Source organism: Monodon monoceros, unplaced genomic scaffold (genome assembly GCF_005190385.1).
Source record: "Monodon monoceros isolate NGI ecotype Baffin Bay Population unplaced genomic scaffold, NGI_Narwhal_1 Super_Scaffold_19, whole genome shotgun sequence".
Lineage (NCBI taxonomy): Eukaryota > Metazoa > Chordata > Mammalia > Artiodactyla > Monodontidae > Monodon > Monodon monoceros.
This window is the reverse complement of record NW_021703775.1, coordinates 11,472,863-11,488,861: the sequence shown is the minus strand read 5'-3', so window position 1 is coordinate 11,488,861 and position 15,999 is coordinate 11,472,863. Positions and strand designations below refer to the sequence as shown.

At 45.0% G+C, this 15,999-nt stretch overlaps 1 protein-coding gene across 2 annotated transcripts; it reads right to left on the bottom strand.

Annotated features, from left to right (window-relative positions):
* Positions 1-435: 435 nt before the first annotated feature.
* Positions 436-15,486, bottom strand: SLC20A1 (solute carrier family 20 member 1). Of its 2 annotated transcripts, XM_029232011.1 has the most exons (11): positions 15,260-15,486; positions 14,187-14,802; positions 13,871-14,011; positions 13,598-13,683; positions 8,732-8,828; positions 6,158-6,277; positions 4,348-4,620; positions 3,667-4,225; positions 2,889-3,074; positions 2,255-2,339; positions 1,258-1,419 (listed from the first exon to the last, which is right to left on the bottom strand). In XM_029232011.1, exons 2-11 carry the CDS (start codon positions 14,530-14,532, stop codon positions 1,258-1,260), a joined length of 2,055 nt encoding a protein of 684 aa, XP_029087844.1. In that variant the 5' UTR covers positions 14,533-14,802; positions 15,260-15,486. The 2 variants fall into 2 exon arrangements, with proteins under 2 accessions (XP_029087845.1, XP_029087844.1); XM_029232012.1 differs by lacking the exon at positions 15,260-15,486 and having other exon boundaries at positions 436-1,419.
* Between the last annotated feature and the right edge of the window lie 513 nt (positions 15,487-15,999).

Here is a 15,999-nt window from a genome sequence, read left to right as displayed (position 1 = left end):
ATGGGTCAAGACTGAAGAATCCGACACTGAGAATTTTTAAATGAAGCCGAGCTACACACACGAAACACGAACACTCATTTTAGCATTCTCTCTAATAGCAAAGCTACAAATAATCTAAATAAGGGTCTAGTAAGACAAACTAATCCATTCAAACAGGAAAACTCTGTGGCTGTTAAAGACAATGAGTAGATACGTGTTAACATGGAAATGTCTAGGATGTGCTGGTAAAAAAATACCAAACAGTTAGAAACGCCCCATGGAGGAACGTCATGTATATTCTGGGATCACAAGAAACGTACCAGGGAGGAGTGGGGAACTTTAAGCTAGAGGGCAGTTCTCACTTGTTAAGATACCACATTCTCCTAAGAATTGCATAAGGCTGACTGATGGGGAGCTCGGATGCTTCAAATATATGAACAAAACCAATGAGACATGTTTTCTAAAAACGGTAGGCTTTTTTATTCAGTTAAGAGGTAGACAGATGAACATGGAAGGCTGGCCCATTTAACTCACCCAAAGTTCATATTCCACTGCATTCATCCATCCCGCGCTTCCAGAAATCTTAAAGAAATAACCAAGACTGCCAGAAGGATTTTTCTTCCTACTTCTTCTTAGCAATCATAGTCTGTGAACTGCCTGCAAAGAAGTTACTACTAACTTAAATTTTCACCGTGTCCAAAGAACCTTGTCCTCGTAAGTAAGAAGTTCACGTATGCCAACAGAACCTGCCCCTGCCAACAGGAGGGCAGGGTACAAATGACTATTTTTCTAGGAGACTACAAGGGAAGCTTCGGTTACGGCGTGTGCTGTTGAGTCCCTGTGCGTGTTGGGGCAGAAGCTGGTGAGACCAACGAAGCAGAGCACACTGTCAAACGGCTCTGAATGGTCGTTTTAAAACGACACAAAACAAACAAACAAACAAAAACCACAAGTTATCTTCAGAGACAACATTAAAACATAATGGAATTGAAGCCTGATACAAAAAGTAGAGAAATATGTACAGGAATTCACAGCCCAGAAGGAAAAGGAACCTCAACAGGAACCAGTGGAAACCTGGCTACTTTACATAGCTAATCTTGAGACAAGTCATATTTAGCACAAAAGCAATTATAGCACAAGTAACGCTTCCCTCCCACGGCTCCCAAACTTTAAAGAGACTCCTGTCAGTCTTCTGTAACACTGTAATTCATTCTTCAAAGGAACAGGAATGTGTACGGTGGTCCCAAACACTGACCCGAGTTTTCATCTCAAACAGCTTCACCCTCTGAGGATGACGTATTTGAAGACTGCCATGATAGCAGCACTGATAACGCCAGAAATGGGGACTGTGACAAACCAGGCCATAAAAATGTTGCGGAAGAGTCGCCAATCAACAGCCTTTTTGGATCGGAGCCAGCCAACGGACACAACAGAGCCCACCTATGGGAGAAAACAATCAAGGAAACTGGTTACTGAAGTGCCAGTGGCATTTTGTTAAATAGACCCGTGATTTTTAGGTAGGTATGGAGCCCCAGACTGCCGGACCGATCCACGAAAGCCGGCTTGTAACCAGACGAAGGGCAATATAAAATCCAGTCACGGAATCTGTGCTAATTGGGGTAAAAGAGGGAAAGACAACTCCCTTTTCCCTTCTGAGCTGCTGGAATGTAATGAACTACATTAATAATAATAACAACTGCTTTAATAATAGATTCCTTTAAGTTTTAGGTTTCCCAAAGATTCCAGAGGGAGGCTGCTATTAGACCTAATAGCCAATCACCCGTAGATCTCTCTGGAAGAAGAAGAATGACTCAAAGGCTCCATGATGAACTAACTTAAAAACTCCCTTAAGGAAGCCAGCTTCTTCCTTTCCCTACAGTTACCCTATGGTTATTAGACGGTCATCAAGCCACCTTAGGACTCAGTAAGTTTCTCAGGACTTCAATCCTGAGATGCTCTGAATATATGCTTGCTTCAAATAAACTGCCCTTCCGCAAGCCTCACAGACTTGCTACCTCTATGAAAGGGGCTCTTGCACCGTTTGGGGAGAAAATATACTGTCTGCTTACATAAAAGTAACAGACGCTAGAAACTGCGCAACGTGTCTTTACATTCTTAGAGTCAACTCGTCCTGAACTTGTGAGCCCTTCAACACCCCCGCGGTGTAACACCAAATTATCAAAGGAAAAAAACCAAACAACAAAAAGAAAAAAATACCTCTCGACGTATCTACCAAAACCACTCAAAAGACACAGTACCTCTCCATCACACTTACTTTACAATGTGTTGTACTGATGGGAAGGCCAATATTCGATGCAATTACTACAGTGAGGGCAGATGCCAGTTCAATACTGAAGCCGCTGTGGACACAGATAGATCACTTGTCAAGAATGGAACTTAAATTCTGGTAAGTTAGCACTACCCCAAAGTTCACACAATCTTGCTGTGCTCTATCCGGTGACGAGAACTCCAGCAACATCTTTAGTTTGCTCTAACTCCTGAAATCTGCTTTAAATCAGGCCCTGAGACTGCTCTTCTCTTTTCTAGCATTTGAGGTTTTAAGGTTTTCTGGAAGCCCATTCTTAAAGCTTGCACTTTTACTTTGAATCTAGTAAACATCAGTGTTGGCTCCGTAAAGACAGAGATAAAAGCCAAATGTACATAGCTAGTAAGCCTTAGCACACACATCTTTCTCAGAAGTTATTTTGTTAAAAAGAGTCCACCGGAGTTGAACAGATAAATTATGTTTAAGGGCCAGACGATAAGGAAAATCTAAAAAGTTCACACCAAAGAGAGAGGAACGTCGTGAACTTATACAAACTTGGTTACTTTATGTAGTACCACGGCAGAGTATTACGTATCTTAAGAAAATGAGCATTAACCTAATAAGACCTGCTTTACCAACTTACCTAGAGGGTGTGATTGGTGTCAGATCTTTCCCCATGGTCTGGATAACTCTCCTTCCCCAAACCCATAGACCAATACAGATACCAACACCACCATAGAGCAGAAGCCATATTGGTGTTGCTACTTTTGAGGAAACGTCTCCCGTGTCATAAACCAGGTACAAAGCAACCAGAGGACCGATGGCATTGCTGAAAGAAAAAGAGGGCAGGGATGATTTTTCAGGCAAAACTAAAACTTGGCAAGAATCTAGTTGTTAATTGATCTACTAAGTTCTCTAAAGCAAAGCTTTCATTAGAAACTGGTCTTTCTTTCAAAGGAAATAAATGGAACCCCAACACACACAACAGAAGAAAATGAGAGCTCTTCTCAGAGGGGAAACGCCACGCATCTGGTGGCCTGTCTTCCTACAGGCCCAACTAAAGCAAATTTTGGGTTCCAATGAACAGGTGACAAACCACAGAAATAGGATTAACCACCTACAAATTCATTCTAGGGGGCAGTGATTATATCAAAGAACTGGCTCCCATCTCGATAAAAGGCTTCTCTGTGGAAGATATATGTGTTTATCACCTACAGAAACAAACATATTCTTTGTAATCTCTGAAGAGAAAATTTTTCTTCCTGTTTTTTTAAGTCAATTAATTGCTATTACCTCACCCTTTCTACATTATTCAGTGTCCCACGGGTGGTATAAGCACCAAGGCCGCAAGCAGAGCCTTATAAAGGGATTAGGCGGCATAAGAACAGCACGAGCAATGCCAAGAATCATGATCGACTGACCTGACGTCATTGCCACCATGGGCGAATGACCCAAAGCAGGCCGTGAGGATCTGCAGGAACTGGAAGAGGAGAGACACTTCTGGTTTGTCCTGGTCACACCATTCTTCTAGAGAGCTGGTGCTTCCTTTTCTGTCGCCCAGACCCATCTCGGCCTTGACACTCATGTCGATCTCGGATGCCGAGTGAATATCAGACACGGCGTTGCAGTAACTGGTGTAACTGTCCATTCGAATTCGCTTCTTGCCGTCTCCGTTAGGCCACGTCAGCTTCTCCATCTCTTCACCCTTCTGTTCACCTTCTTTGGCACGGAATGAATCCAGGGGCATGCCACAAATTGCCATGGTATAGGAAGTGTAGCTATTGTTGCGCCTCAAGGGTTTGTCGCCAGAGTCTCCCATGCAGTCGCCCACCTTGGCAAGATGTAGCTTGTGGAGCAGCTCTTTGTACAAGCCGGAGTCCTTATGCACCGTGTGATACTGATAGTGGCCGCTGGAGTTTATCTGGTTACTGACAGCTTGATTGAACTGAACTAGGTTCCCATTAGGCAACTGCACTGCACCTGGCCAAGACCGAAAGGTTACACTCAATGCCCAGGGCATCAAGTCCGAACACAGAGCCTCGCAGCAGTACTGCTGACAAAGGGAAACTCGCCTTTCCCCACCCGAGGAAGAGTCCACTCACCGTTCATGGTGCCATCTATGCTGGTTTCCTCTTTCAGGTCCACGCTGGGAAGCCTCTCTCGCTCTGGAGCTTCCTCCAGGTCTCCAAGTTTGAACGAGACCGTTCTCTCCTCCACTGCAGCCCGCAGGGGCCCAGTGGCTGCTGACCCTACCTCTGAGACGGGATTCCTGGTTTCTGTATCACTGAGAGACAACTTTGTTTCTTCACGTTCTTCTTTCAAGCTATTCTTTTTTTCCATTAAGGGGCTTTCAGAAGGACTAGACTTGATTTCTCCTAGAAAAGAAGGATGTTTTTGTTTGGTTTTGACCAAACTAACTTGCTCTACATTTCCCCTTTCCCTCACTTCAAAAAAAAAAAAAAAAAAAAATCCTTCTCAAAATAAGACCACATGTAAACTTCAGTGAAAAGTCAGGATAATTTTCCTGCCTGCTTTATTTGCCGTATCGCTTAATCTCTCACTTGGGAAGAAACCAGCGATACAAATGCAGAACACCCTATTACTAGGGGTTGCAAAGTTTTTTTCAGTGGAGGGCCAGATGGTAAAAATCTTTTAGGCTCTGTGGACTCTGCTATAAATTCCTGTTCTTTATAGAACCCTTCACAAATGTAGAAACCGTCCTGAGCTTCCTGCTGACCCCTTCTTGAGGGGAAAGGAGCTCAAGCACGGGGCTGACAGATAACTAAACATTCTGACCACATCTAGTGCACGCGCTTTTTAAAAACTGGCCCCACATTTCAGTCTGTGAGCTCAAGCAAAATGACGCAGCTCAACGCAGGCAGCTGAAGGTGACTTGAATTTCCACCTCTAGAAAACAAAGACATGCGCCTTATGGTTCCAGGTTCCATGACCAGGTGGGAACGTTTTCTGCCTTTGTACCAATGCCCAGTCTGTTTCCGTGTCCACTCAGGAATCCCGGTCAAGCTACCAACCAGGGTACAGAACATTAGCAAGACCTGTCTCATCTTCTCCCAGACTGAGGGAGAATCAAGGTCACGAAGTCCTGAAGGCCGCCAGACTAGCGCAGAGCCTCTCGGAGGCTCCTGAACACAGCTGCATGACGCAGCACTCTCCCGGTGCCACTGCAGTCTGTGCAGGCCTGCGCTCTTCAAAGAACAAACTTATGTCACCACCCGAGCATTTGCAGATGAAAAGGGCGGAAAAAGATCCTCTCAAGAGACTTCAAGTAGTAAGGGAAGGAATACAAGATTTAATTAAGACCTATACTGACCAAAATGTATGCCATATTTGATTATACTGAAATACTACATACACTAATGGTCTAAATGATCCCTTCATGACACCCGAAAATGTCTACCTCTGGAATCTGTGCTCCAATTCTGAAAATGAACCAAATCTGAGGTCAGATAATATAGTAGCATAGCTCTGAATATCTGAATCTGAAGGCGCTGGTTTTGGTAAATGTTTCCTGTGAAAATATTTCATACCTACCTTTTATTTTTCATTAAGGTATCCTCATCCTTCTCAATTAATGTAGACTACAACTTCTCTGTATTTATCTAGCATGTCACTGGCAAGTGATCAAGGTACAGTAAAAAAAAGAAAAAATAGATTAAGTGCCTAGCTTGTCCGGCGGCCCAAATAAGGTCAAATACGCCTTATGACTAGGTCTCAGGTCATTTTAAGTTAATAAGAACGTAGTCTGGACAATAAACCTACATCCGCAAATTTCCATGTAAATTTTCTGGCTTTACCAATCTATCCAAGTAGCAGATTTTTACAGACGGCTACACACAAAGAAGCAAGCACAGCATTACTAGTTAAGATTTTCTGCTACAACGTGTTACTTACGTTCAATTTTTCTCTTCATCCTGGGACATACAAAGAACCAGACGATAAGGGCACAGAAAACTGCACATCCCACCGAGATGAGGATGGTACCCCACAGAGGAAGTTTGTCAAAGCCCAGCACTAGGAGATAAAATGGTGCATCTTGAAAACCCCAGGGCAACTGCCCCCCTGTAATAACGTGTCAACCCTCCTCTGGGGACTCTGGGGTTCCCCAAGCCAGCCCATCACCCTTTATAGCTATTGCCAGCCTTAGGTCCACAGGATTTACTGTGTTCGTGGCTATACAAATCTGGGAGAAAAATCCCATAGCATGTGAAATCCACACCAGTCTGGCCTGCTTTAAACACCTACTAGACTGACATCTCCCAAGCTCCTTCACATACTAGGCTTTTTCCTTTCTTTGCTTCAGAAGACAGATTACTACACGGAGCAACTGCAACTAGCTATGAAAATAAACGGAAGCTTTCCACTGCCCAGCCTCCAGATGGGAGCAGCCACACCTTATGTTTGCACGTAAGATTTTAACGTTAAAAAAGGAAAGTGCCCCAGTCGTCACATTTCTCATACTGATATAATTAGTTCTCTGTGGAAGTTATCACATCCATTGAACGAGCAAAATCCTTTAGAGCAAGATTATCTCTTAGGACGCGTTATCAAACTAAGATACATTTATCTATCAAGGGATAGGAAGAGTTCAAAGGGCTCGTCTTTCACAAAAAGAAAATAGTAGAGTGGTCATCACACTAACAGGCCACATCTTAAACAGAGACATGCCTACTTCTCACATGGCTCAGGGATCATTAACTAGTCACCTGGTTATCACTCAAATGCCAACAGCCTCCAAGCCACTCGTCTATATTTAATGACAGAAGCAAAGCACTAGAGAACACTACTTAAACCTAAAGGATGTTATAATGATCTGTGGTTTATCCAAGAACAGCTTAGTTACTTGGGGTTGTTTTGCATATTAGGAATTACTTACAAAATGGAAATTCTATTGTTCCTCAAAATGATTAGTATTTAAAAATCAGATATAAACCGAGGCCCCTTCAAAACCAAAGTTCTGTGATGACTAAATCTTTCCATTTTAATTCCTGCTATCAATTCTAATCATGCAGTTAGTCACACAAACTAAAATATACATGAAATTTAATCAATCTCTGTATCACAATTTAAATTTGCCTACGTTCCAAGCCAAAAAAGGAAAATGAGACTGGTTCTTTCTTGTAAATGATCGACCAAAGGACAGGACAAAAATACCCACATTCCCTCTTCAAAGACGACTGAAAATGCAAGTTTCTAATTTCACTGAACTATGAGCTTTGCTGCTACCACATAAAACATCAGTGCTTAGAGCCTCACGGAGCCTTTTTTTAGTTTAGCATGAAGAAGCCAATTTAAAACAGAATGGAAAGGCAGCAGGCAAGCTTTCCTTTGCCTGTAGCATTTGGTAAGGAGGCTGGTGTCCCCTAAATCAGATCAATATCCTCATAAAGTTGCCTGATTTCTTTCCTGATTATTCTAACAAAGACATGGTTAAAAATACTTAGCTAACTCCAATTTTGGTCAGTGACTTATTACTTCAGTGAGGTTTACAAAGCAAGTTACAATCCGTCAGTCAGAAATGAAATCAATTTGGTGGGCCACCATGAGCATTTTAAAAAGCTAAAAAGAATACTTGCAAATATGACCGCATAGCACACAGTAAGGTTAAGTAGCTTCAACATACTATCCCAGTTCTCTTTCCCCCTCTCCCCCTCCCTCCCTAAGTATGTGTGTGCTGGGCAGCAATGTACAATGTCTTTCTTCCAGTGTGTCACAACAGTCAAAAGATTGAAAGCCACTGACTTGACGGATCAAAGGCCATCAGGCCAAATGAACCTAGACAGGAAAACTGGCTGATCAATACATGTACTGTCCTGTCTGACAAGTTACAGGTTATCAATCTTTTTCAATTGCTAAATGAAACACGTATCACAATTTAATCCATGCTTTGCCTTCGTTCCAACATAAAAGTAATCAACATTTCAATCTTTATAGTCTCACAAATATTTTTCCTCTTAGCTGCATGAATTCTTCTTCCAAGTGCACTTAGGGCAGGTGTTAAACATCCCAACTCTTCTCATTCAAGCAGATTCAGGGGAGTAAATTTAGAAACAAAAAGGAGCTCCACTTGGGAGAGAAAAATGAGAATATCCAGCAAACCAGTCCTAAATGACTGATTGTCGAAGACCAAGTATAACTAATGACTCTTCAGTAGTCGAGGTAACATCAATTCCGGTATTTTTAGCATAGATAGGAAAGAGGGAGGGAGAAGATCAAATTATCGGTGGATCCTGTGAAGACTAAAGAGTAAAGGTCTGTAGTGATTTAGAATCTGAGCAGGTCTCTTTGGTTGAAAAACTATCTAGGTTAACTCAGCATACACTAGCCTGCAGCCTTCTGAAATGGGCGCAGGCCAGCCACCTTCTAGGAGATTTCAGCCCTGTAAACAGAAAGGGGTAAATTGGGCATTTAATGCAAGGTTTAGAAACAACTTGAAATTCGCATTTAACTATTCTGATGTGTACTTACAAGGCGCTCCAGTGTACATGATGGAAAAGAGGTTGATCCCAACTGTGCAGGCATAGAATACTGGCAAAGCTCGCAACCCGTTAGGAACTGGATCTGCCTGTAAAACACCATCACCATTAAGCTCAAGATCTTAAAAGCCGTAAAAACTTCACCCATTTCCATAGAACCTTATCAAAGGGCAGCTTCAGGAATTAGTTCCAATAACTATCTCCCCATAGTAGCTTCCAAGGCCAAATGGTCTTTTCCTACATTTGCTCCTGGAAGTTCCCCTACCAAGGCTGATCTCGTCTTCTACATCCATCTGAATTTAAGTTTGTGTTTGCTTTAATGTTTGGGGGTTGGTTAGGTTTTTGTTGCCGTTATTGTCTTTTTTTTTTTTTTTTGGCTCCGTTGCATCTTTGTTGCTGCGCTTGGGTTTTCTCCAGTTGTGTCGAGCGGGGGCTACTCTTTGTTGTGGTGTGCGGGCTTCTCATTGCGGTGGCTCCTCTTGTTGCACAGCATGGGCTCTAGACATGAGGGCTTCAGGAGTTGTGGCACGCAGGCTCAGTAGTTGTGGCTCGCAGGCTCTAGAGCACAGGCTCAGTAGTTGTGGCGCACGGGCTTAGCTGCTCCGTGGCATATGGGATCTTCCCGGACCAGGGCTCAAACCCGTGTCTCCTGCATTGGCAGGCGGATTCTTAACCACTGCGCCACCAGGGAAGTCCCTGTTGCTGTTATTCTTAACAAGGCTACCTATTACTAGTGACTGGTGATGTCCTGAATAATCAGTTTCAACCCCCAGTGCTCTAAGGTACCTCATGTCCAGATAAAATCTGAGCACACACCTGAAAATGTACTATATAAGAGAGATCAAGAAACAGACTATGTGATACTGCATTCCTTACCTGACTTTATACCTGCAATGACTTCTTAAAAACAAAACATGTAGTAGAGTATACCAGCAACAACCATCTTATCTAGACATTTGATAAATATGCCACAACTAGTGATTTACCAAAGTGCTAAGATAAAAATCAATCGTACACTAGGTCACCTCCTCATTTAACAGACCGTGCCAAGCACTAAAATGTGGGAGTGAATGAGACAAAGTTCCTGCTCTCACAGAACTGACATTTACATTCTAGTACAGAATCACGCTATGAAGAAAAAAGAAGGGGAAGGAGGCCGTGATGGAAGGAGGCGCACACTTTAATTCTTGGGGGTGGTGCGGGAGATACTCCAAAGACCATCAGTGGAACAAAGACACAAATGTGTTAGGTCAACAAGCCATAAGCCAGGTACACACGCAGGGGTAGAAAAAGAGCAGCCAGAGAGCAGGCTACCTGGAGGGCAGAATATCCCAGAGACATCAGAAAGTACACAGACCCTGAGGCAAACACTTGAATTGTCTGAGGAACAGCAAGGAGGCCAGTGTGACTGGAAATAAGAGTTAAAAACAAGAGCACAGATCTGAATACATGGGAAGGCTAAACTTTAAAGGTGTGGTTAGCCCAAAGGTTTAATGCTATCTTGAATCACAATCCAATGGAAAATCTTGGGGAGGAATAGACAAGGAGAAGAATCAAATACATCAGAAGAGTGACGTAATGGCTTAAGATCAAGGAAACGGAAAGTAGAGGTGCCATTCCAAATCAGCAGAGATGGGCCCTCGACAAAAACCACTCCGAATATTACCTTCCCTATCCGTAGTTTAAGAGAATGCTACAGGTAGGGAATTGGTCAAAACAAAAATAGCCAATAAAACCTAAGCATCAGGGCTTCTCTGGTGGCGCAGTGGTTAAGAATCCACCTGCCAATGCAGGGGACACAGGTTCAAGCCCCGGTCCGGGAAGATCCCACATGCCGCAGAGCAACTAAGCCTATGCGCCACAACTACTGAGCCTGCGCTCTAGAGCCCACGAGCCATAACTACTGAGCCCGCATGCCATAACTACTGAAGCCTGCGTGCCTAGAGTCTGTGCTCCGCAACGAGAGAAGCCACTGCAATGAGAAGCCCGCACACGACAACGAAGAGTAGCCCCCACTCGCTACAAGTAGAGAAAGCCCACGTGCAGCAACAAAGACCCAACGCAGCAAAAAATTAATTAATTAATTAATTAATTAATTAAAAAAAAAAAAAAAAAACAAAAAACTCATCATCTCTGAGTAACTCAACCATGCGGGTCCCACCCCAAGGGTAGTCGGTAAGGTTATGAACCTGAGGTGTATATACATTTTTCTTCTAAGAACTATCTGTGCTTTTAAGAAATTCTCCAAGGAACCTAAGACCACCCCCCGAAATCAAAATCCATAAGGGTTCTAGACATTTGTGGGGGCTTCTCTTTCTCCCTTTTGCTACCTCCAAATTCCTCTTAGCCGCTCCCCAAGGAGGTAACCAGGGCTAACATTTTATTGAATGTTTACCACCGTATGACTCACCTAACACTTAAAACTTTACCTGTAAGTAAATATCTCATCGTCCAGTTATATGGGATGGGAAAGGGGGTCTTCATAACCCATTTTCAACCATAATAGTTCATTTTTTATACATCGGACATTCCAGTAAACTAAAGAAAAAAGTTCCTGAGTTTGAAAAGATGCCCTAGATATATTTAATGAGATTCCTGACAGAAGGGAGAATGCTGAAAGGCCCACTTTCTTTGACTAGAATTTAAACACTCAACAGGAAAACTCCCTTTTCCCCCTATTCCTTGTTTATTGTCCCAATCCTTAACCTCCACTCTGCTTTTTCCTACTAGACTACCCAACACCCTTGGAACATTCAGAAAATTGAAAATTTTTAAAAGCACTTTTAATGTTAATTTCCAAAACAGAATCTTTAGTTGGAAAGTATCTTAATGGTCAAATATTTAGATTTTAACAGCCAAGACCACCAAAGGTTACTAGTGTAAAGATGTTTTCTTGAGACTTAAAATCTAACAGTAACCAGAAATATTCAGCCTCATCACCTAAAAATTCATCTGTTATTGGTAGATTAAACACAAGAGTATGTGCCTGCCTGTGTGTGTGTGTGCGGGTAGATTCTCAAAGTCCATATTGAATAGTTTTAAACACTATTCCAATCATTCTTTTTTTTTTTTTTTAATATTTATTTATTTATTTTGGCTGTGCCGGATCTTAGTTGCGGCACACAGGATCTCTTAGTTGTGGCATGCGGACTTCTTAGTTGCGACATACGAACTCTTTAGTTGCAGCATGCGTGCGTGATCTAGTCCCCTGACCAGGGATTGAACCCGGGCCCCCTGCACTGGGAGCACAGAGTCTTACCCACTGGACCACCAGGGAAGACCTATTCCAATCATTCTTGATCATGTCCATCCTCATACCCCACGAGGAATATATAATTAAGAAGTTCATATATCTAACTTAAGGTCTCTAACTGAGGATAAAAATGCCTGGCATGCATTCCCCAAATGAGAGTTCTGGGGACCTGAAAATCCCACTTTGCACCTGAAAGCACGACCATTCCTCCTCCAGAAAAGAAGTTTGTTTTGGCTTGAGACACACAAAGCCTCTCCAGAATCGGAACAATCTGTCTCTCAATAATCCACAAAGACCCGGTGTAAACCTTTATGAGCACAAATCCATAACAGGGGATCCCAGCAATCCTCCTGCTTCTCTGGTAAGGAGCAAGCTATACAGCTCTAAAAGGACGAAGAGTTCTGATCCCCGACGACTACTACTAAGCCTCAAATGGAAGCATCACATTATCACATTCCACAGCTGTGGGGAGTAGGAGGGTAGGTGCTATTCACTACCCGCTTGCTAAATAAGACAATGCCAAACTTTGAGTCCGTTAATATCAACCAACTGTTTACTCTCAAATTATACCAAGCTATAGAGGTTTCAAGTTTTCAAAGTGTTACGCTGCTATCTTTTGCCAGACGCAGGCCATGGTAAATACTGATTAGTGAGTCACTTTACCAGTTACTGAATTTCTATAGAAAAGTACGTATCCTTCCCTAGAGAAGCTTAGAACTAGACCAAACAAATGGCTCTGAATACATTCTTACCCCTTGGGATTAAGCTACCTATCTCCCTTCACTCAGATTTCTTCAGTTCAGAAGAATTTTTAAGAACTTACAATGGACCGTTAAGAGCCGTTCACCTCAGAAAAAGGACAACTTTGTTTCCTGAGAAAAAAGCATTTATTCTTACTGTAACTCAGTCCAACGACAACATCCCTTGTTGTCTACATTTATTTTGGAGCCAGCATCAGACTTCTTGATTAGAAAAAAATGCTATCAGGTCCCTCAAAAGGGATTTTCAAATGGACAGGAAATTAAATGGCTGTCTGGAATTTTTTTTTTTTTGCCAAGAAAAACAAAACGAGAATTACCTTTACTGGTTCCTTTTTACCTATTCTGAGCTATTAGAGTCAAGTCACTGTGAGAGGTAGGGTGTCCACCATGAAGCTTACAAGCTGGTTTGATAATCAACACTCTCTACAAATAACTATGTGGGGACCCAAACGACTCCACTTGAAGTAGCAGCTAAGAAAAAGTCACCCAGGACACTGATTCGTTGAACCCTAAGCTTACAATGCAGACTGGCCTGCATATGATGGTGATTCGAGGTAGTGATCTGCATACAGGTAAACAAAGCCACTCCAGATACATTTCCTTAATTTTTTCTTTCAGTCTCGGCACACTATAGTGTTCAATTTTTCCTTCCCAAGTGACTTCTTGGGTATTGAAAACCTGCCTCTTTCAGAAAATTCAACATACGAGAGGTATACAAAACAAAGAATTTTTCTAACTTTCCAAGGCCACACTCCTACACACCGATCACATTTGCAATAATGCTACCGGTTTGAACACCACTGAGTGTGACTTAGTACAGGTCATGGAGGGAGAGAAAGATTACCTTACGGAGGATGAATGCACGAACAAGGAAGAATAAAATTCCAGACATAATACCAGAAAGCAGCGGTGAGACGAACCAAGACATCACTGGAATAGAACACATTAAGAAAAAAATGTCAACTAATGGAAATCAGGAACCAAAACACACTTTAAATTTTAGTCCTCTCTTTTCAAAACTTTAGCCCGTCCCTCCAATTTTACACCATTTTCTCCCATACACAACGCCATGGTAACACCACAAGAAGAATAAAAAGCCTTTTAGAATTAAACATACCAATTTTTATCAGTTCTGACCACTTGACCCCCTCCTGCCCCTTCGCCACCAGGGAGAAACCAATGGTTGCACCAACGATACAATGGGTTCCAGAAATGGGAAGCTTCAAAAACGAAGCCACTAGTTGCCACACAGCAGAACCTGAAACACATCAAGTTTTATTAAGTACGTGACAAAAGTGACAAATTCCATTATGTACGAAGTGCATATTACTGAATGTAATAATCTGAATCAAGGCAGAGCACAAGAATGGAACTACCCATGATAAGAATTTCCTCACCCGCCACTATCAGGACAATACGAATAAAAAACTTACCAAACATCGCACTGACAGAGCCGGCCATCAGCAGCTCTTGTGTCGAGTTGTACATCTCCACGTCAATCAAGCCCTTCCTGATGGTTTCGCTCACTTTGGCCCCCAGCAGGACGGAGCCCACTGTCTCAAAGATACTAGCTAGGATGCAGGCTTGCTTCAGGGTCACTACACCTGATCCCACGGCTGTACCAAACGAATTTGCTACATCATTGGCTCCCACGGAGAATGCCAGGACAAATGCAATAATGAAGCCCAGGACGAGCATCCATAGGTAGTCCACCAATGGACCAGAAGCGGCAGTAGCAGCAATAGTAGTGGCAATCAGCGTTGCCATGGTAGATGCCATTCTCTAGAGTAGTGGTTCTTTAATTAATCAGAGAATTACTGAGCGGTTTTCGAGATGTGTAAACAGAATATGAGGTATCAAAAATGCTATAATAAATAATATATATTATATAAAATTAAATACTGTAAACTACGGCACAGAAACCGAGCTGGGGAGTTACTGCTATACGCTGCGTATGGGCATCTGTTGTCTGGGGTTTCTTTGGCTCTGGAGGGCTAGAAGCACGGAGCAGAATTCCATGGCGGAGAAGAGAAAGGACGCAAGTTCATCCTGGAAGGGGCGGTGGATAACAATAGCAGCGCGCCCTTGCGGTCCCGCACCCCGCGACGGCCCACCGGGACTGGGGGCCCCGGCCGTGCCCGCCGCCCGCGATCCGGTGTCCCGCACCCCAAGCAGAACGCGCCGGGCGGCGGGCACGTGGCGCAGGGGACCACCTCGGCCCGCGCGCGCCCAGCCCGGCCCCCGCGCCGCCGGCCCGCGCGCGCCCTCCCCGCGAAAAGCGGAAAAGAGCCGTTCCCGCGCGCGCCTCCCGGGGACCGCCAAAAAGGCCCGCGGGCGGGCGGACGGGGTGGCATGGGGTGGGGTGGGGGAGGGAGGCGGGTAGCGCCGAAAGCAGAACCCCACCGCGCCGCCGGCCCTGGCCCAGCCGGCCAGCCCCCGCGCCGCCGCGTCCGCGCCGGGCCCCGGGGAGAAGAAAGAGCCTTTCCAAGGTGGCGCCGCCACTCACCAAAGGAAACGAGGGGCCGAGTGGGAGACGAGGTCCAGGCTGCGGCGGCGGGCTAGGGCCACGGACGCACGCACCTGCTGTCGGCGAGCACACGGCCTGGCCTAGGGCGGAGGCTCTGGGGATGGCTCGGCGGGGCTGGCAACCCACCCAGGAAGCAGCCGCGGACGCCTCAGCAGCCGAGAAGGAAAAGCACTCAGCACGCGACGGCAGCCATCACTCCAGCAGCGCACTCCGCCGGCCTCTACTTATAGCCGTCGCCGCGCACCGCGTGACCAGCCGCGCCTCGCGCCGCCCAGGAGCCCCGCCCCCGGGATGACGCAGCCCCAGCCAACCCGGCGGCCCGGCCGGATGAGCCCGACCGCGGCGATCATTGGCCCGCCCAGCGCCGGCGGCCACGCCCCCAGAGGGGAGCCTGTCCACGTGGGGAGGGCCGGTCCCCTCCCTGCGGCCTTGCCCTGGTGTCCAGGCACCTTCTGGCCGCCCCTGCTGGTTAGCGGCGGATGCCGCGGGGCACCCTCAACCCTGCCGCTGGAGGTCGTCAAGCGGGGATTGTAGAGGCCGCGACCAAGGTCATAGTTCTTCCCGCGCGAGCCCAGTTTTACGGAGCTGGCCGCGCCTCAAGCCGCACTTTCAGCGCACTTGCGACCTGCCGCATCCGGAGGCCACACCTGGCCGAGTTCCCTCCCTCCCGTCCTCCCGGTGACGCTGCAAGAGAGCTCGCGCTCTGGGGCTCCGAATCC

Coding starts and splice junctions, on each gene's coding strand:
- SLC20A1 (XM_029232011.1), bottom strand. CDS start 14,532: ATGGCATCTACCATGGCAACGCTGATTGCCACTACTATTGCTGCTACT. Junction 13,684..13,870: donor GTCAGAACTGATAAAAATTG/GTATGTTTAATT, acceptor GTTCTATTCCAG/TGATGTCTTGGTTCGTCTCA. Junction 3,075..3,666: donor CATGGTGGCAATGACGTCAG/GTCAGTCGATCA, acceptor TTTTTCTTTCAG/CAATGCCATCGGTCCTCTGG.